Consider the following 22,212-nt stretch of genomic DNA (forward strand, 5'->3'; position numbering starts at 1 on the left):
ACAGACTAACAAGAATATAGACTACCAAGAATATAGACTACAAAAATATAGACTAACAAGAATATAGATTACAAGGATATAGACTACCGATAATATAGACTACAAGAATATAGACTACAAAAATATAGACTAACAAGAATATAGACAACCGAGAATACAGACTACCAAGAATATAGAATACAAGAATATAGACTAACAAGAATATAGACTACCAAGAATATGGACTACCAAGAATATAGACTACCAATAATATAGACTACCAGGAATATATACTACAAAGAATATTGACTACCAAGAATATAGAGTACCAAGAATATAGACTACCAGGAATATATACTACAAAGAATATAGACTAAATGAATATAGACTACCAAGAATATGGACTACCAAGAATATAGACTAACAAGAATATAGACTACCGAGAATATAGACTATCAAGAATATAGACTACAAGAATATGGACTACAAAGAATACAGACTAACAAGAATATAGACCAACAAGAATATAGACTACCGAGAATATAGACTACCAAGAATATAGACTACAAGAATATATACTACCAAGAATATAGACTACAAGAATATAGACTACCAAGAATATAGACTACAAGAATATAGATTACCAAGAATACATACAAACAAGAATATAGACTAACAAGAATATAGACTACCAAGAATATAGACTACCAAGAATATAAACTACCAAGAATATAGACTACCAGGAATATATATACTACAAAGAATATAGACTACAAGAATATAGACTACCGAGAATACAGACTAACAAGAATATAGACTAATAAGAATATAGACTACCGAGAATATAGACTACCAAGAATATAGACTACAAGAATATAGACTACCAAGAATATAGACTAACAAGAATATAGACTAACAAGGATATAGACTACCAAGAATATGGACTACCAAGAATATAGACTACCAAGAATATAGACTACCAAGAATATAGACTACCAAGAATATAGACTACCAAGAATACAGACTACCAAGAATATGGACTACCAAGAATATAGACTACCAAGAATATAGACTACCAAGAATATTGACTACCAGGAATATATACTACAAAGAATATAGACTACAAGAATATAGACTACCAAGAATATAGACTACAAGAATATAGATTACAAGAATATAGACTAACAAGAATACAGACTACCAAGAATATGGAAAACTAAGAATATAGACTACCAAGAATATAGACTACCAGGAATATATACTGCAAAGAATATAGAAAACAATAATATAGACTACCAAGAATATAACCACTCGGCTATATTCTTTCAAGCTCATTCAAAAAATTTAAAGTCAATTTTCTACAGGATTGTTATTATTCTACAGTTTAGAGTCTAATACTTGCTTTCTTGTGTCATGATGCATAGACCTTGGAGAGAAGGGGGGGGGGGGAATAAAAATCTTAAAATTTTCAAAAATGCTGTATAAAACTGTCTCAAGACTCAAGGCAACAGAAAATAATACAGAGGAACCCCTTGAAATAGTAACAAGACGATAAAAATAAAAAGATTCACCTGTCTAGCTTTGTTCTTAAGGTTCTTATTAATTTTAGTGTATCAGCTTCCTTGCATAAGGGTTCAAAAATTTATATTGCCAGTTGCATCTTTTGGAAGCTATCGGATTCTCTGGATCATGCTGATCACTTCCTGGTGTTGTAGATCATTTGATCGAAATGCCAAAAGAAAACGCAAATCATTTAGTGTTGTTGATGTTTTAGGAAAACTTCGTATTTGCCTTTTTTAAAAACAGAACGAAACTAAAACCAAAGACCTCAAATCAAACCAAAAACCTGAATAAAAATCCCAGAAGCTAAAAATTGTCCCTAGACTGGATAGTCCTGACTGGATGGGTAAAACGCCCCTTTCTGACGAAACACCGAGTATACACCTACTGAACTCCTCCTATATTCTAGAACGAAAATAAATAATAAAATTAAAGCTCTTTTGTATGAAAATCTGAAAGAGATAAAAAGAGTTCAAACACAAAAGAATCTTTTATTAGGTAGATATTTATTAACAGAATACGAATAGAAATAGTTGCAACGAAATTACAACTCTAGCTAACTAAGTGCATACCTTGATGGGTCAGGTTAATGCATTACACAAAAGTAGATACATAATACGCCACAGTAACACAAACAATTAAAAACAAGATTAAGACTAATCAAGGAAAAAAAGAGGCCGTCCCATCAAGAGTATGGAAAAATCGAAATTAACACTAAATTTATCATTTATAAGTCCCCACAAGGTACAATCTTCAAAACACAATTTTTCGTAACGAACAATTCTTTGGAGTTATTGTAGCTAGATTCAAATTATTTGTAAAAAGTACAAATATAAAAATTAACCAGAGAAGACATAAGAATATTCAGAACACTTGTTGGGTTTCCTGAACATCGGCTCTTCATTTCCTGGTTTTCCATGAAAAAAAAAGTTTTCTTACAGTGCGCAGAAATTTAGATTCCGCAAGAGAACTAAGCCATGCGAAGCCTGAAAGGGTATCAGTCCTTAAAACTGTTTCGTGACTCAATCAGCATGACTACAGACCCTGCAGTAGATTTCAATATTCAAAATAAGAATGTCCATGGGAAATATCAATGGGCCCATCTCAACTGACACCAAAACGTAACTTCTTTTTCTCAATTTTATCCACAAATCTCCAAATATTCAAGAAATTGAAGTGTTTCAGCACACAGCTCTTTCCAAAATTAAATTAAAAAAAACAGTTTTTTTAACGGAAAGTAAGGAGCAAAATTAAAACTTAAAACGAACAGAAGTTACTTCGTATATGAAAGGGGCTGCTTCCTCACCAATGCCCCGCTCTTTACGCTAAAGTTTGACTATTTCTCTCAACTCTTCTTTTTAAAACAGTAAAATTTTTTACTGTTTTGGTAACCTCCAATTTTTTTGGTCACTTAAAAAGGGCACTAGAACTTTTCATTTCCGTTAGAATGAGCCCTCTCGCAACATTCTAGGACAACTGGGTCGATACGATCACCCCTGGGAAAAAGAAAAAAAAAACAAACAAACAAACAAATAAACACGCATCCGTGACCTGCCTTCTGGCAAAAAATACAAAATTCCATATTTTTGTAGATAGGAGCTTGAAACTTCTACAGTAGGGTTCTCTGATACGCTGAATCTGATGGTGTGATTCTATGACTTTTAGGGGGTGTTTCCCCTATTTTCTAAAATAACGCAAATTTTCTCAGGCTCGTAACTTTTGATGGGTAAGACTAAACTTGATGAAACTTATATATTTAAAATCAGCATTAAAATGCAATTCTTTTGATGTAGCTATTGGTATCAAAATTCCATTTTTTAGAATTTTGATTACTATTGAGCCGGGTCGCTCCTTACTACAGTTCGTTACCACGAACTGTTTGAAAGACTGTTATGCAGTTTGACTCCATCCCTGTAGCCCCACCATCAATGCTCATAGACAAAATCAAAGGAGAAGTCATTTAAGACCTAACGGAAGTCTAAGCATTTTACTCCCTAGTCAATCCTTTTCAGAGGCGGTAACTCGGTCAAAGACAAAGTTATCAGTTTTCTTCTTTGCTTCAACTAAACAAACATGAGAAGGTTGAGCCTAAGGGGTTTCTTACTCAAAATTACGATTAGGCGCAGGTTATCCTTAGCAATTCTTCTTGTAATTATTTATACAATATAACTTTTTTATATATATTTATTAACCGGCAGTTTGGTGTCTGCACGCTACTTATTTTTCAGACTCTGTTTAAACGGGTTAAAACTAACTAATATTTCACTGAATTGCTCAAGAACAATCCAAGTGGTTAGTCCCTTGGTCTAATTTATGCATTCTTACGCGCTCCGATTATAGCTGCATCTAGTCTTTTTATGGAAATTTTTAACTCCGGAACACAAACATGTCGAGTATTTGAAGGGACTGCAGCCAGCAAGCGTTTACTATAGAAATAAGTTTCTGATTGTTGAATAGAATTTTTTTTTGCTCTATTTTTTGATACCCCACAACAACGGTGTCAAGTTTAGCAATCTAGAATGCAAACCCGAAACAGGTATTATAATTATTTTGGGATTATAAAAAAAATAATTGTCGGCTTTAAGATTTGTTTAGATCAAAATATTCACTAAATTTTTTTTTATTTGTTAAAATAGAAAACCGCCAAGATCACTAATTCAGGAACATCAGGCAAACTCCAAATGTTTAACATGGGAGGTATAGGAAGATTCCTCGAGAGCCCGTCCCACCTTAATAGTGCCCTCCTTATATGAAATATAGATGAATCGGTTAAACTTTCACAATTTAAAGCTAGTAGAATATAACGGGTTTAGAATTTGTCCATTTTAAAGTGATACATAACCACGTTTAAGTTGTATTAATATATTTTTCTTTCGCTCCCATTCTCTCAATCTCTCTCTTTCTTCCTTTCTTGTTTCTTTCTCCTTCTCTCTTCCCTTCCTCCCCCTCCTTTCTTCTCTCTCTCTCTCTTGCTGAAATAGATGATAAATTAATTTCTTGCCTTTTTATTGTGACAACTATTATTTCTTATGAATTCCCTACAGTATTTCTTGTCACTTTTTTTCCCAATGACCTTTTACTGAATCTGGGTGTGACATGTTCGCTTAGCCTGTTAAAAATGACTTTCTTGCTTTCAAATCCAACACTTTCTGCTGAATATTATGGCAGCTTAGAAACGAAAAGAATATTCCAGTAAGGAAAATACTTAATAATATCAGAATAATTCAGGTCTTTCTTTTAGACAAGTTATGCCCCTTTTTTTCTTCCAAAACATAGTTGAAATAAACATATCCAATATGGATAAGCACGTATGACTATACTATGACTATACTAACTAGCAAAAGACAGAAACTTTTGAACAAACGGGGGAATTCTTAGTTATTTAGGAGCCAATCCTACAAAACTAAGGTTAACCGATATTATTTTCTTAAGCTATACATCAAAACAAGACTTTTTTTTCCTGCAATCTTCAATTTCCTGCAACCTGCAATCTTGCAATCTGTCTTTACAAAAAACATCATTGTAGCCTTTACAGCAACATATCTTTGGTATGTTTTACACTGTTCGCAGTAAATTTGCTTTTCATAGGATGTCCGCGGTACATTGCTCACACGTCTCTTCAATGGATATCTAATGTTTTTTATTTACCCAATAAACGTAATATTATATTAAATTAACATTATATAAATCTTATTATTAGAAGATTAATGACACTTAGCAATAAAGAGGGTAAAACAAATTTAGTAAAATATATGTATAATCGGTAATTAACATACAAAAAGAATTTTAAGAAGAAAAAAAGATAAAAAAAAATCTGATTAAAACTATGAGGAGTAAAATAGTTTTTTTCACAAAATTAATTTATTGCCATGTATGTTAAAAAACTAGGGTAAAAAATTAGATGTCAATTGAATTTAGTATTCTTAAATATAGATCCATCACGAAATAAATATTTCGAAAGGCTTCAGTCAAAGAGGTACAAATGACACTAAGTAGAAAGAGGAATTACATCTCTATATGTGCTAAGCTTGAGAAATGGGAGTGAGTTCGATAGGCAATACGAGACCAAAAACTTTACTTTGTGTTCTCCAATCACACTTTTTGAAAACCCTTGTAAGCTGTGTACCAGAAAATTGGATTACAATTCAAGTCTGTTAAATTTGATATAATTCTTTTTAATTGGAAAATGTTTAAATTAACTCTTGGGAATAGTTTTGTCCAACCTGTTGACCAACTTATTTGTCTCGGCCTCCCCATAGGTTCCTCAATCCAGCTTATGCTTCTATTGCTTTATGCAGACTTCGGTTCAGCCGGATGCTTTTTGCTAGCCTATATAATGCCGCGGCATTTCCTCACATACTACTTGCTATTTCCTTTGGAAACTGCTAACAAAAACTTTGGCGTTCTTATCTGATTTTTATTGACAATTTTTCTCGCACTAGGCCCATGATCTGTCACGTTCGTTTCGTTAATTTTTTTTTTCCAGCTTATCCTCCGTCCTTTTCAAGTTTTTATAGACGGGTTTTCAATTAGATAAATAAATGAATAGGGAAAGGATCACTGTCTACATACCAGCAATTACTATCTTGGTAGTGTGCGTTACTCTTCCTTTACTATTCCTTGCAACACAAGTATAATCGTCAATGTCTTCTTGTCGAATGAATGCTAGGCGCAGTTCGGTGCCATCATTAACTACTCCAATAGAGGGTGAAGGATGAACGGGCTCACCCTGTCTATACCACATAACTTCTGGCATTGGAGAACCTGAAATAAATTTCTATTTTCGATTATAATGCTTTTGAATAATGTACCGCAAACAGAAAATTGAAGCAAAAATCTAAAAGTTGAGACATTCATTTACCTCTCTAATAATATTAAAAGTGGAGTGGATGATGGCGCGCAGTGGCCAAAAAGTGGTCGCAGCAGAGTCGATGGCGCGCCGTTTGGCAATACGGGGCACACAGATCGATCCGCATTGTGACAAAGTTGGACTACAAGGTAGTTACTTGTCCATGTAAGAAAGACCCAGCACCTGCAGCGTCGGTTCGACGCCCTGTGCGCTTACCAATGTCTCTGGAAGATCTTCATCACTTTTTGCTGTTATTAGTTTTCATTTGTAAACAGAGGCAGGATAAATATTATTTGGAGAAGATATTGGTAGGTGCATAAAAATATAATTTTTGTTCTTAAAAGTGAATAACTGTATTTTGAAATATAGGAATAAGAGCTGTTAATAGCAGACAGTAAGCGATATAATAGTTTGAAAAAAATTAATAGTTCCTTACTTTTAGCCATTACTTTTCAGATTTGAACAGCAAATTCCTTTGCTGCGCAAGAAGGGACAGAATTTGTGACCATTAAGTGGAGGGAGAAGGGAACACATCCTTCTTGGGCAATAAAATGTTATCAAACAGTTCGTTGTAACGAACTGTAGTAAGGAGAGACTCTAAGGAGCGACTGTAGTAACCGAAACTCTAAAAAATGGAATTTTGATACCAATAGTTACATCAAAAGAATAGCAATTTAATGCTAATTTTAAATAGATAAGTTTCATCAAGATCAGTTATACCCATCGAAAGTTACGAGCCTGAGAAAATTTGCCTTATTTTAGAAAATAGGGGGAAACACCCCCTAAAAGTCATACAATCATAACGAAAATCACACCAGCAGATTCAGCGTATCAGAGAACCTTGTTGTAGAAGTTTCAAGCTCCTATCTACAAAAATATGGAATTTCGCATTTTTTGCCAGAAGACAGATCACGGATGCGTGTTTATTTGTTTTTTTTGTTGTTTTTTTCCCAGGGGTGATCGTATCGACTGACCGGTCCTAGAACGTCGCGAGAGGGCTCATTCTAACGGAAATGAAAAGCTCTAGTGCCCTTTTTAAGTGACCAAAAAAATTGAAAGGCACCTAGGCCCCCTCCCACACTCATTTTTACCAGAAGTCACCGAATCAAAATTCTGAGATAGCCATTTTATTCAAAAAACCGAATAACTACGTCTTTAGGGACGACTTACTCCCCCGCAGAAGGGCTGCAAGTTGCAAACTTTGACCTGTGTTTACATATAGTAATGGTTACTGGGAAGTGTACAGACGTTTTAAGGAGGATTTTTTTTGGTTTAGGGGGAGATTTGAGGGGGGATACGTGGGAGGATATTTTCATGGAGGAACTTTTCAGGGGGGAAGAAAATTATTTGAAAAAATTATTTATATGAATATAATTATTATGTGAAAAATTATTATAATGAAATTATTATATAAATTATTTATATTATAATATAATATAAATAATATAATATATCAAATTATTATATGAAAGCATTATTTGAAAAAAACAATGAAAAAATAAATATGAAAAGTTTTTTCTACTGAAAGTAAGGAGCAGCATTAAAACTTAAAACGAACAAAAATTATTACGCATATGAGTGGTTTACCTCCTCGTTATACCTCACTCTTTACGCTAAAGTATTTTTAGCAATTTCAATTATTTATTCTACGGCCTTTGTGATTCAGAGTGTGATTTAAATTCTAAAACTTAAAGCTTAAAGCTCAAAGTCACTAAAGCTTAAATTGGACATTTAAGCTTTAGTGTAAAGAGCGAGGTATCGACGAGGGTTGAATCCCCTCATATACGCAATAAAAACATACGAATATAGAAGTTCGTTACGTAAGTTAATTCGTAAGTTACGTATAATTTTTACCAATGAAAACGTTTGTAAAAAATTAAAAGTTCTACTTGCCTTTTGAAGTAATCAAAAAACTGGAGGGGAACTTGGCCTCCTCCTTCACTCCTTTTTTCTCAAAGTCTTCCAATAATTGCAATTAATTAATATGCAAATTTTGTTTTAATTATTTATGTGCGGAGAGCCAAGATCAAAACATGTATTAATTCAAAAACGTCCAGAAATTAAATAGAAAAAACAAGTTTTTTTTAAATGAAAGTAAGGAGCAACATTAAAACTTAAAACGAACAGAAATTACTCCGTATATGACAGGGGCTTTTCCTCCTCAATACCCCGCTCTTTACGCTAAAGTTTCTTACTGTTTTAAAAAGTAGACATAAGAGAAAGAGTCAAACTTAAGCGTGAAGAGCCCCTCAATGCCCCGCTCTTTACGCTAAAGTTTCTTACTGTTTTAAAAATTAGAGTTAAGAGGAAGAGTCAAACTTTAGCGTAAAGAGCGGGGCGTTGAGGAGGAAAAGCCCCTGTCATATACGGAGTAATTTCTGTTCGTTTTAAGTTTTAATGTTGCTCCTTACTTTCATTTGAAAAAACTTCCTTTTTTCTATTTAATTAAAATGAAAATTCAAAGGTATATTAGGCAGACAACTGACTCTGTGGGCCGTCTTCATGTTTCTTTTTTCCAAATCAAATAAAAGAAAAAAATTGAAATGAAAGTAAAGAATTCGAACTTAGAACAAACAGAAATTATTCAACATATGAGGTGGGCCTGTTATCCCTCCTTCTCTACACTAAAGTATGACCAAGGCTTTAAACAAGACTTACAATTCATACGCCTTGTGTGTGAATAATAAAAAAAGAAGAACACGAGAGTCCGTTGTTTCAAGCAAATCAAACAGTTCGTGGGAAAAAACTGTAAGTAAGGAGCGACCTGGTTAAATAGTAACCAAAACTTTAAAAAAGGAAATTTGATACCAATAGATGTATCAAAAGAATCGGATTTTTATGCTGATTCTAAACATGTAAGTTTTGTTAAGTTTAGTCATACCGATCAAAGGCTAAGAGCCTGAAAAAATTGCCTAATTTTCGAAAAAAGGGGGAAGACCCCTTAAAATTCATAGAATCTTTAAGAAAGACACACCATCAGATTCAGGACATCATAGAACACTACTGAGGTTTCAAGCTCCTACCTTCAAAAATGTAAAATTTTGTACTTTTGCCAGAAGAAGATCACGGATGCATGTTTATTTATTTATTTTTTTCCAGGGGTGATTTTATCGACCCAGTCGGTCTAGAACACTAAGAGAGGACTCGTTCTAACGAAAATTAGAGGCTCTAGTGCTCTTTTGAAGTGAACAAAAAATTAGAGAGCAACTAAGAAACCCCTCTCATGCCACTTTTCCCCCCAAATCATCCTATCAAAATTATGAAATTGCTATTTTGAACTGGCCAAATAACTATGCATTTGGAAATAACATGACCCCCACTGGCCCCTGGTGAAAGATCTTTGAGTTATGAAGTTTGTTCATTGTTCACACATAGTATTTGTATAGCATTAGTATTTGGGAAGTATTCACAGGGCCGTTACTTATGGGGGGAGGGAGTGAGCCCCCCAATGTTTTTCGTCATTCAGTAAGAAATAAAAGCCGGTAAAATCGTGGCGCTTCGCGCTACGATTTTTCCGACTCCGCTAAAATTCTTTGTTTGGTTCAACAAGACCATGAAAATACTGACATGTCATCTACAGAAATTCCGAACTTGGTCCGTAAACGCAGCAATTTCACAAGCTCCTGTCGTGAATTTACAGATGATGCCGTAATTTTCCATTTGGTTAAATAAACAGCATTAAAATAGCGACATGATATGTACCAAAATCTCAATCTCAGGTGATGAATGCAACGGTTTTACTGACTCGACAGTGATTTTACGAATTATATTCAAAATGGACATTATGCTAATTTTTGACCAAAACACCCGGTAGAAATGACCAGCCAGTCGGTAAAATCTCTTGCTCTCCCTCCCAAACATTTTGGCTAGAAACGACCCTGATTATGCATACATTTTTCGGGTGAGGACAAATTTTTCTGAGGAACTTTGCATGGGGAGAATTTTCCATGGAGAAGGAATATCCAAATGGGTGAACTTTTCAGGGGAAATTGTATACTGGGGGAATTTTCTAGAATCCCATACGAAATTTCTTTATATGTCACGCTTTCTCTTTGCTGACTAAATTTTACGCGTGGGGGTGTTAAGGGTAATTGTACAGGGTATATTTTGACGAGGATTGAATTGTCCAGAGGATATTTTCATGGGGAGGGCATTTTTCCGCGGAGGTGGAGCCAGATTTCATGGCGTTATTTAAAAAACGATCAGAAATTAAATAAAAAACAAGTTATTTCAACTGAAATTAGGGAGCAATATTAAAACTTAAAATAAATAGAAACTATTATGTAAACAAGGGGGATCGCCCCCTCCTCAAAACCTCACTATTTACGCTGAAGTTTAAATTTTAGACCAATTCTTTAAAAACGACTCCTGAAACACAAGGGTCTTTTAATTGGAACAATAAGTAACTTTTTTTTAAAGATGCTGAAAAACTCTAGCGTGAAGAGCGAGGTGTTCAGGAGGGGGCGATTCATCTCTTATATGTAATAATTTCTGTTCTTCTCATGTTTAAATATTACTCATTACTTTCAGTTGAAACAACTTGTGTTTTTATTTAATATGACTAAAAGAGCCATGTCATTCTTGAGGTATAATGATTTTAAAAAAAAGTTGATATTTCTTGTGCAGGATAAAATTAGGAGCATAGAAAGGGGAGGGGTGGTTTTCAAAGACAACATATGTTCGTTTTGAATTTTAACGTCACCCTTTACTTTCATTAGTTTAAGTACCCTAGCAGAGTTGAACAGAAATGAAGTAATTTCTGCTAATTTCTGCGAAGTAAGACTAGCTGAAATGAAAGCAAACAGTTCGTGGTAACGAACTGTAGTAAGGAGCGACCCGGCTCAATAGTAGCCGAAACTCTAAAAAACGGAATTTTGATACCAATAGTTACATCAAAAGAATTGAATTTTAATGCTGATTTTAAATATATAGGTTTTATCAAGTTTAGTCTTACCCATCAAAAGTTACCCATTACACCATCAGATTCAGCGTATCCGACAACCCTACTGTAGAAGTTTCAAGCTCCTATCTACAAAAATGTGGAATTTTGTATTTTTTCCCAGAAGACAGATCACGGATACGTTTTTTCTTTTGTTTATTTGTTGTTGTTTTTTTCTCAAGGGTGATCGTATAGAACCATGGTCCTAGAATGTCGTGAGAGGGCTCATTCTAACGAAAATTAAGTTATAGTGTCTTTTTTAAGTGACTAAAAAATCGGAGGGCATATAGGCCCCCTCTAACACTAATTTTTTTCCCAAAATCAACGGATCAAAACTTTGAGATAGCCATTCTGTTCAGCATAGTCGAAAAAACCAAATAACTATGTCTTGGGGACGACTTAATCCCCCACGGTCCCCGGGGGAGGGGCTGCAAGCTACAAACTTTGACCATTGTTTACATATAGTAATGGCTGTCGGGAAGTGTACAGACGTTTTAAGGGGGACTTTTTAGATTTGGGGTGGGGATGGGTTGGGGGAGGGGGGCTACATTGGAGGATTTTTCCATGGAGGATTTTATCACGAGGGAAGAGAATTTCTATGAAGAGGGCGCAGGATTTTCTAGTATTATTAAAAAAACAATGAGAAAATAAATAAAAAAAAATTTTCAACTGGAAGTAAGCAGTAGCATTAAAACTTAAGACTAACAGAAGATATTATTTAAGTATAAAACTTAAAACTAACGGAAGAATATATAAGGGGGTTCTAAAAAGAACCCCCTTATACATATAAGGGGGTTCGTCTCCTCCACAATACCTTGCTCTTTACGCCAAAGTATTTTCAGTAATTTCAACTATTTATTCTACGACCTTCGTGATTCAGGGGTCATTCTTAAAGAATTGGGATGAAATTCAAGCTTTAGTGTAAAAAGCGAGTTATTGAAGAGGGGACGAACTCCCTCATATACGTAATAAAAATATACAAGTATAGTTTTTTTTATTGTTTTAAAAAGTAGAGTTGTGAGAAAGAGTCAAACTTTAGCATAAAAAGCGAGGCGTTGAGGAGGGGATAACCTCCTTCATATACGGAATAATTTCTATTCGTTTTAAGTTTTAATGTCGCTCCTTACTTGCAGTTAAAAAAAACTTGTTTTTTTTATATAATTATATGAAAACTCAAACTGAAAATAAACAGAAATAGAAATTATTAACAAAGAATAGATGAAACCCAAAGCCAACAGGAATCAGAATGAATAATTACATCTAACAAGATAAAAGACACCCCTATAGATAAGCAAATTAATCCCAAAATTAAAGCACAAATAGTGTTCTGACAATAAGAAGATTTAGAGGGCACTAGCCTCCTGTTTGTGATAATTTCTCTTTATTTTAACTTGGACTTAATTATTCATTTTTATTTAAGTTCTTTTTTGGTTTCATTTATTCATCAATAGCAGTGTCAGATGTCCTTATAATAGCTTTCCTTAGTACAAAAACAAGAAAAAAATAGAATCGAATAAATTGCGCAAACAAATCAAAGAGACAAAAATAAAAAAGAGTAATAGAGCCATCTAAAAAAAACAACAACTGAGAAATAAAACTGGATTTTGAATAAAAAATTAAGCCTTCATCTGGAAATTTGTTTTTATCGAAGTAACATGGACGAACAAAATTTTTAACCGGTTTTAAGGTATCTTTAAGTGACACACGCGGGCTTTCTATTATATGAAAATACGAAGGATCTGTTCTGTATTTTTTACGTCTAATGTAGTCTTGAACGCATTTACAATTAAATAAGATTCTCGTATATATGAGGGGAACTGCCCCTCATTCAGCCTGTAAATCCCTCACCCTATCGTCACCCATAATAAATACTTTGTCTAAATACATTTCCCCAGGTGAACCGATTTTATACGCGGAATCCTCTCTATATAGATCTGAAACCTAATGGAAAGTACGAAAATGGTACGCCTAAAAATATATTTCCTCATTTTGCATGTATTGCATATATGCTTAATTATGTAAACAACTAATTTGTTTAAACATCTGTTTGTTTTGTCTAATTCACGAAGCTCAGTTGTATAATTTATCTTTAAAAACCTTAAGTGAAGCTGGTCTTAAGCGATGAGACTTAAATAAGCTTTAGTTTGTCAATTCCATATGGTTTTTATTCATTCAAAACATTTTTTCCACAAAACAAGTTTTTCAAAGAAAATTAAAGAGCTCCATTAAACCAAAATTGAGCGGAAATAAAGTCATACAATATTCCAAGCGTATAACTACCACAAAACTACCACCAGAACATAAATTGGGTTCTGCTGAAAGAAAAAAACGAATGACCGTGGATTGTCAGTATAATTGACATATACTGATATTTATTCCTTAAAGTATTGCTAATTTTAAGGAAGTAAAAAACGTGAAACCATATAAAACGTGTTTTGTTTTCAGTAAAGCGCAATTTATGTTCTGGTCTTGAGAAGCCATGGGGGTTATCCGCCGTACTAATGTTAATTTTTGCTCGTTTTGAGTTTGACTCGGCTATTTATTGTAATTTCTGTTCGCTTTGATTTTCATTTATTTTTGATAGTGATTTGTGGTAATTTTACGCTTGAAAGATTATTTTGCTTTATTTGCACCTATTTTTGGCTTAATGGAGCTCTTTACTCTGCTTTGAAAAACTGGTTTTGTGGAAAAAGTTTTTTAAATTAATTTCTGTTCATTTTTTAGTGACATAATCTTTTTCGTGGCAAAAAATAATATTTGATGTCTTTTCAGGTTTTTCCTATAAGAATCTGTAGTTGGGGTTGCTATTTGTATGTTGGAAAAACTTTTTCAACAATTTTTGATCCTGACACAAACTGTATCTTTTAATTTAATTTTATAACTCCTAAAGTTGACCTGAAAAATAAAACCATATCATTCCCAAAGGATTCTATTCATGTTCTTTGACAACCTGGATACACTTACGCTCTTTTTATTTATTCAAATTATAAGAGCAGAAGTAGTAATAGTATTAGTCCCAAAAGTTTTAACTTAATATTCTCAGTCGTTCTCAAAGTATTGCTGAGGTGTATTTTTGGCAACCATAAGCATAATGCCTTTCGACTTAGTTTAAAGCAACATTTAGTTTAAAGCAAGCATAATGGGCAAATTGCGCGATTGTGAGGGGTTGGCATACCCAATCTCACTAAAGACATAGTTGCTGGACCGTTCTACTATGCTGAACAAAATGGCTGTCTCACAATTTTGACTGGATGTGTTTGGAAAATGAAGGGGCTAGAGAGAAGCGCTGCTTGCCCTCCAATCCCTTTTTACTCTTAAAAAGGGCACGAGATTGGTTTCTTCAACATGCCTTTCAACATACGGTGAGTTTCAACTCAATATCATCAACCGTTTTTAAAGCATTTCTGGTGTGTCCGCTTGACAACCTGTGTGGGGTATAGTGTGTTTCGATTTAGTTCCATTTAGTTACTATACATACCAAAATTTTCACCTCAACGTCCTCAGCTTTAATAGCAGTAGAAGTATTTTTAGCAGAAGAATTAATTGTAGTAGTCTAAGTTTTAGTGACAATAGTACTAAGAGAAGTAGTAATACTAGCAACATTAGTAGTAATATGAGTAGAAGCAGTAGTATTAGGTTGAAAATATTTTCTTTTGATTAGTTCAACATCTCTCACAACAAGTTCTGTTAGTTTTAACTTCACACACCAGACTGTTCCTAAGATTTTGCAGCTACACCCATTTGAAAAACTGCATACAGACGGCGTGTTGTGATTCAGTACACCTCCCCCTCAAAATTCATTGAAAATTTCACCTTCATACCCCTAGGAATAGTTACAATAGTAGTCACAGTAGTAGTATCGATATTACAATTAATACTATTAGCACATTGCCTTTTGATGAGCAGAACATTCCTCTCATCAAGTCCTAGAGGTTTCAACTTAATACTATTAGCCGTTGCAATGTTATTGCTGATATTTCCTTTTGATAACCTATATGTTGTCGTATTTTCCTCTCAGTGCTCTTTGCCTTACAAGTAGTATAAATAAAAGTATTAGTAGCAGTAAATACAACAGTAACAGTAGTATTAGCAGTAGTATGCACATAATGCCTTTTGGTAAGATGATATTCCCCTTTAGGCCTTCTTTGAAAGATCCAACTTAATACCCAAATCGATTTTTTAGATACGCTATTTTTACAATTTTCATGCACATGGCGTCTTTTGATTTAGCTCAAATTTCCCCTCAATACTGTAAATAGATTGATCTGGTAGCAGTAGTGGTGGTAGTTGTAGTAGTATAGGTAGCATGCAAATATTGCGTTTTTTATCATCTCCCTTGTCATTTCCTGAATTTTAAAAAATTAATATACTCAGTCAGTCTAGTGTTACACCCTTTTGACGATCCTTATACACATAACGTGTTTTGATATAGTTTAAAACCTTTCCAAAAAGGCTCACCAGAATGCCCCTAGTCTTCTTGGAAAATAAAGTTCAAACATGCATATATTTCTCATTAATATATCCTGTGTGCAAATAACAAACAAATTGCCTAAATTACAGCCCTTTTCCTGAGGACTTTGGCCATGTTGACACCTCAAAGACATAATTACCGGACCCTTAAAAAAGGCTGAACAAAATAGATCTCTTAAAATTTAGATCGGATATATTTTGGGGAATGATAGGGTTGGGTGAGGTTGATTGCCCTCCATTCATGTGTGACTATTAATTAAATGAGGTCCATTCAATCCAAATTTAATAATATCACCCGTTCCCAAAAACCTCATATGCCCCGGGCATGATTTACAAGCCCAAGGGCTCTGGGGGATTGTGTCCTCCCTAAAGACACTGCTATATGGTTTTTGGACTACTGGCAACAAAATGGCTGCCTCACAATTTCAACTGAATGTGTTTTGAGAAAAGAGGACGCCAAGGAGGGGGGATAGTTGCTCTCCGTCATGTTTGGATTTTAAAAAGGAACTAGAATTACATATTTTAAATTAAATGAGCTTCTTTTAAAGTTCACACGACCACCCCATAACTTACAACACTTACCACCAGGCTCTGGGAAATTCTGTCTTCGTCAAAGGCCTTATTATATGATCTTTGGACTATTTTTGAACAAATGGCTATCTAAAATTTTTTATCGGATGCTTTAATAGAAAATAAGACGTAGAGGGGGGGGGGCTGCCCCCGATCACTTTGACTCTTAAAAAAAGAACTAGCACATCTGATTTCCAATATAATCAACCTTATCTGGAGTTTAAACGACCACCCTTCCCAGAAAAACTTCTATACCCCCAGGGCACAACTGAAAACCCTTGCTCTGAGGGCTCTGGGGGGGGGGTTGGTTGTCATACTCAAAGACATAATTCCGAGCCTTTCAACTACGTTTAAACAAAATAGCTATCTCAAAATTTCAATTGAATGTATGCGGGGAAATGATGGGTTTAGGAGGGGTTTTAATTGCCCTCCAATCACTTTCGACTATTAAAAAGGGCACCAGTTCTTCCTATTTCCAATCGAATGAACACTTTTTGGAGTTTCTACGACAAATCTGGCGATACGAAGTGCCCTGGTGTAAAAAAGAAAAAAAAGGAAAAAAAAAATACATTGTGTCCACATCGCTCTTTACTTATGCAGGGCTATTGCGCTGCCTTTGATAACAAAACTTCGTTCTACCAAAATTAGATCTTGCTTTTATGTATTAATTCTATATAATTCACAACGCTCAGCTGCTTGAATTTATTAGAAAACTTAAGGGAAGCGGGTCTGAGACCAAAAGTCCCTTAAATTCTGACCTCAAGTGGCAACCCTGTCCATCCTTCTAGGCTTTATTTCACGTGCTTCCATCTTTGAATCGTTGAGTTATACTAATGAAATTGTTGGGATTCAAAAGCCTTTGAAGGACTCAATGCATTTCTTCGCAATTTTATTTGTCTAACAATCAATGGCTTTTCATAAAGTAATCATTAGCCTATTTGTTTGTTGAGGCACGCTTCTGATTTCATTCCATCCCCCTCAGACCTAATTCCCCGAAGATACTTATCTGGAGAAAAGGATGTTAATGACTCAATCAAATTTTACATCAATCCATCCAACCGCAAAAGCCGGCGTTTTCAGTTCCTGTTGACCTGTAATGCAAGAACAAGAGACAAACTTAGGAGAATTCCGGAAAGACAGACAGCGGGATGAGACAAGATTAGACCAAGCTCGTAAGCAGAGTTAGAAATACTCCCGGTTTCTCCAAATATATTCCTTGTTTCACTGGGACTTTGTTCCATATAAACTTTCGAATTAGTTTATCCTCAGTCTCGGTTGGGTTTAACTGACGAGGAAAGTCCTTAAATGCCATAAGGAATGTCTTTGGTCTCAAAAATGGAATTCAATATTATGCTAAGATAAGAAACATGGCCAACAAATTCTGAAATAAATAACGCTTGAATTCAATATTCACTCTTAAATATCTTAAGACTGTCCTAGGCTATTAAATAATTAGATTCGTGACAAAGATAACATTTCCTGTACAGTGGCGTCAATTGGAGGTGGGTGTCGAGGGGTATGTACCTCCTAGATCCTCCTAGATTTGGAACAATATCGATTTTGGGGTTATTGGGAATCGTATTCATTGAAAATATCCTTTTATATTTTTACTGAACATACTGAAAAAAAAAGACAATTTGTCCCTCTAAATATTGAAAAATACATTTTACTCCCCCCCCCACACACTAAATCTTTGTGAATTTCACTGTCCGTTTAATAAAACATCCACTATCTGATATAAAATATATATGCTCAATTGTCATTGTGAGAATTCTTCAAGTACTGCAAATTTGGATTATTACGGGATTATGGATAAATGATTCGTGGATATTTTGAGAATGTTAAAAGGAAGCCTTATGACATCGAATCGAACGGTGGGGTTAATTTGAAATATTTGCTTATATTAATGTACTATCAGCAGGTGAAATTGGTACCTAGATTTTAATCCGATTTTGAGACACCACTCCGTTTTGTTAGGATCTGGTCCATTTGGGAGAAAACTATAAATCCCTAGGAAACTGTGAAACAGGGTAAATCCCGTTCAACAAGAAAAATATAAGTACAGAAAACTTCAAAGTCGGCCCCCCTGCGAAAATGAAGAGGTGTGTTGGGTCATTTACTTTTCAATTTCCATGGTCTTACCCATTTTCCCCTAGAACATAGTTTTCATGTGGGAGCAAAGTTTGACATCAAGACTTATATGAACAAATATCCCCCTGAGTATGAGGGGATATCCCTTCATTCCATCCATTTGTGCTTTCCTGAGTATTTCAGTCGAAATTATTAGATTCTTAAAAAGCTTTCAATATCTTTAATCAAAAAAGTATCTTACAATTTCCGGATTTGTTTCTTTTTGGCCCAAACAGCCTCTCTTTTAAGAGCCAGTCCCTAAAAATTTAGTACTCCACATAACTGGATGAAGTTCCAAACGAGGGAACTCAGTCCATTTAAGTTGTCCGAAACAATCCTTTTATGTGTGCTCCATACATGTCTGGGTGTGCGGACGCACTACCCAGCTGCTCCTCAAGATGTGAAAATAGGAGATTTAACCGATAGGTTTTTGGAAATTCTAAGCTGGTTTCAGTGACATCAATTCGTGTAGATTAGGGTAGGGGAAGTGAGAATAAAATCTGTTTTGCAGAATCCTGGGGAAGGGCAATTTTGTTGTTTTTCCAAAAAAATTTAATTAAGTATAAAAATAGCAATTTTTGAAAGAAAATAGCGGGGAGGGGTATTTTGAGATATAAGAGGGGGCAAAAATCTTGGGGGAGCAAGCCACCCCCCAATTAACGCCAATGGTGGGTTTGGCTGTCTCATAATATATGTTGTTAGCCTTTAAGCCCCGTTGCCCGAAAAGGTGAAAAGGGGAAAAACAACTAAAAGATTGTCGTCGAACAGATTTTATCTCCATATGTTTGTTGCTGCTACCCCTTTGGAAAAAAACGGCGGGATCACATTTTATATTTAACGGTACAATTTCACTGCTTAATGAAGTTTCGACTATATGCAACAAATAGTCAAAATACCAAAAACACAACAAATATTTGTTAAACGCTCGACATAACGCTACTGGAGTTGGAACTGAATTCTGATTAAATTCTGTTTAAATCAGTTAAATTCCAGATTCTATTTGAACTTGGCAATGCCAGGATTATATTTAAATCTCTTAAGAGCCAAGAATTATTTACCTTTGTCAATAAGTGGTATTCATGTTTAAATTGACATTTTTTTCATAATTGTAGACTGAACATTTACTATTGTTCACTTTTACTTACTTCTCTTCGTTTTTCTCTCTTTTCGATGCATTAAATGTAAAAAAAGTTTTTTTTAACTGAGAGTAAGGAGCGACATTAAAACTTAAAACAAACAGAAATTACTCCGTATGTGAAAAGGGCTTTTCCTCCTCAACGCCCCGCTTTTTACGCTAAAGTTTGACTCTTCCTCTTAACTCTACTTTTTAAAACAGTAAAAACACTTTAGCGTAAAGAATGAGACCTCTTGCAACATTCTAGGACCACTGGGTCGATACGATCACCCTGGGAAAAAGAATAGAAAAAAAAAAGAAAAGAAAACAAACAAACAAATAAACTTCTTCAGTGGGGTTCTCTGATACGTTGAATGCGATGGTGTTATTTTCTTTAAGATTATTTAACTTTTAGGGGGTGTTTCCCCCTATTTTCTAAAATAAAGCAAATTTTCTCAGGCTCATAACTTTTGAGGGGTAAGACTAAACTTGATGAAACTTATATATTTAAAATCAGCATTAATATGCGACCCTTTTGATGTAACTATTGGTATCAATATTTCATGTTTTAGAGTTTCGATTACTATTGAGCCGGTTCGCTCCTTACTACCGTTCGTTACCACGAACTGTTTGAAAAGATCTATAGAAGATGTGTATTTTTACTCAGTGAGCTTTGGAAAAACTGATACCCATCCATGTTGGAAGGTGCTAAGAGTATGAGGAGGATTAGGTAGAGAAGGTCTTAAGGACGTATGACACATTATCTAATGAGTGCTAAGACCTAGGGGTCACCGACTCATAGAAACTACACTAGATGACCCGCACCAAGCGTGGCATAACTGTGCGATCGTTGTGGTGGCTCTGCCATACGTGGTTGTGCTCTGCGAAACACATGGGGCTCCAAGACGTAGAACCGTAAAAGGAAACCTCGGCCAACATGAGCGTTGGAGTGTCCCTCCAAGTGTCAAAGGTATACAATTTTTTGGGATTTTAACCCCTATATCTTTAACCCTGTCTTCATTTTAACATTGATTCCTCCGACTTATACGAAGACACCTAGTCCGTAGCCCCCTAATTCTCAACAGTCTTTCAAGCTTTTGGAAGATTTCCAAATGGCTCAAATAGTGTTTCGCATTTGATCTTTCGCGTCATTTGTCGTGGTACGAATTATTACATCGCATTAAACTTGAGAATTCAATAACGAGTAATGGAGAAACTGGAAAAATGCCAATGACTTTGAGCAGTCAAGAATATTTTTCTTCCTTTTCTTCGATTAGTTAAGTTTGAATTTAGATCGGATGATTAATTAACTAATGAGCTTAAAGAATAAGTTTCTCCTCGTCATGAGTCAAGTCTTTTTTGGTGCTGAACGGTAAGCAAAGAGCAACCATTGTAAAAAGTAACTAAAATCGGAGATACGGATGTTTCAACATAATTTATACATTCAAAAAATTAGCTTCTTATTATGATCTCAAATATACTCGTATAAAACTTGTTGTGTAAAACAACACATCATAAGTGATTAGCGCAAGAAAATTTACATAATTTAGGAAAGGAAAAAAGAGGGAAAAGAGTCTTTAAAGTTTGATCTTCATATAAATCCCACCACCAAAGTTAATGTGTCTGAGAATCTATGAAACCAAGTTTCAGCCCCTTATCTAAAAGGCTACAAAATTCTGCAGTTTTACTGAAGAGGACCTGTGTTTTTTTTTCGTTTTTGGGTATTTTTATCCATTTTTCTTAGTAGGATTGATCTTTTTGAACCTGTCATCATTTAATATTGGGACACAACTTAATGAAAGAAACATTTAAAGTTTTAATGCCTTTTTAGGTAAAAAAAAAAAAAAAAAAAGATGGCGTTACGATGAAGTCTGTACAGTGCTACAGAACTGTGCACCAGTGGCGTTGCAAGTGATTTTTTTGTTTGGGGGATTAAGGGAGGGTGAGGCCTCATAAAAGGAAATGAATATTTAAGTTTGAATTTTACAGCCTTCCGTGAAAGGTACCATTTCGGGAGGCACTTAAACATGATACTCTGGTATGAAACCTGTCCTTTTGTTGTGGAAATATTTTGAGCATAAAATTAAAATTTTACTCATTCAGTTTTCTGTATAAAGCTAGGACAGGTGGGTCCATTCTATAAGAACTATATTTTCCGGCAATCCCGCTTATGCTTATTAGTGAGAAAATTTTCGCAAGGAAAGTGGAGGACATTACTTTGAAATACCTGAGAAAAATCAATTTTCAAAGATACAAGAAAATGTAGAAAAAATCATTGAAATGTTGAGATTTGACCTGATTTTTTCGCCTGAAAATCGTTTTTAACCCGAAGGGATTTCTCATTTTTGTACGGTTGATAGGTTTACGTAATGGGTTTACTTTTTTCACTGATGATTTTACCGAGCTAGAGGTAGTAAAAGATGGAGAGAAAGACTATTAAAACAATATTATTTAATTCTAGTGCCCAAAACAGATGGTGCTCAAAGCAGCAAAAAAGATCACAGCTACTATATTCCACCAGAATGGGCCAAAGAACACAATCTTAGACCAAATCAAGCCAAAATGTCACAAAATCAAAAGTTATCAGAAAGCCATTCTGTT

At 34.7% G+C, this 22,212-nt stretch overlaps 1 protein-coding gene and 1 long non-coding RNA gene across 14 annotated transcripts in view; one reads left to right on the forward strand and one right to left on the reverse strand.

Annotated features, from left to right (window-relative positions):
* Positions 1-22,212, reverse strand: part of LOC136029401 (protein turtle homolog B-like) — a 327,014-nt gene that overhangs the window by 99,270 nt on the left and 205,532 nt on the right. For all 13 annotated transcript variants that reach the window (XM_065707755.1, XM_065707762.1, XM_065707756.1 and 10 more), the window contains one exon: positions 6,112-6,303. In XM_065707755.1, coding sequence (XP_065563827.1) covers positions 6,112-6,303 — 192 coding nt within the window. The remainder of the gene's footprint in view (positions 1-6,111; positions 6,304-22,212) is intronic.
* LOC136029402 (uncharacterized) overlaps positions 20,901-22,212 on the forward strand; it is a 69,521-nt gene continuing 68,209 nt past the window's right edge. Inside the window, exon 1 of the long non-coding RNA XR_010618024.1 lies at positions 20,901-20,983. This is a non-coding gene — a long non-coding RNA (uncharacterized LOC136029402). The remainder of the gene's footprint in view (positions 20,984-22,212) is intronic.

Source organism: Artemia franciscana, chromosome 7, assembly GCF_032884065.1.
Source record: "Artemia franciscana chromosome 7, ASM3288406v1, whole genome shotgun sequence".
Lineage (NCBI taxonomy): Eukaryota > Metazoa > Arthropoda > Branchiopoda > Anostraca > Artemiidae > Artemia > Artemia franciscana.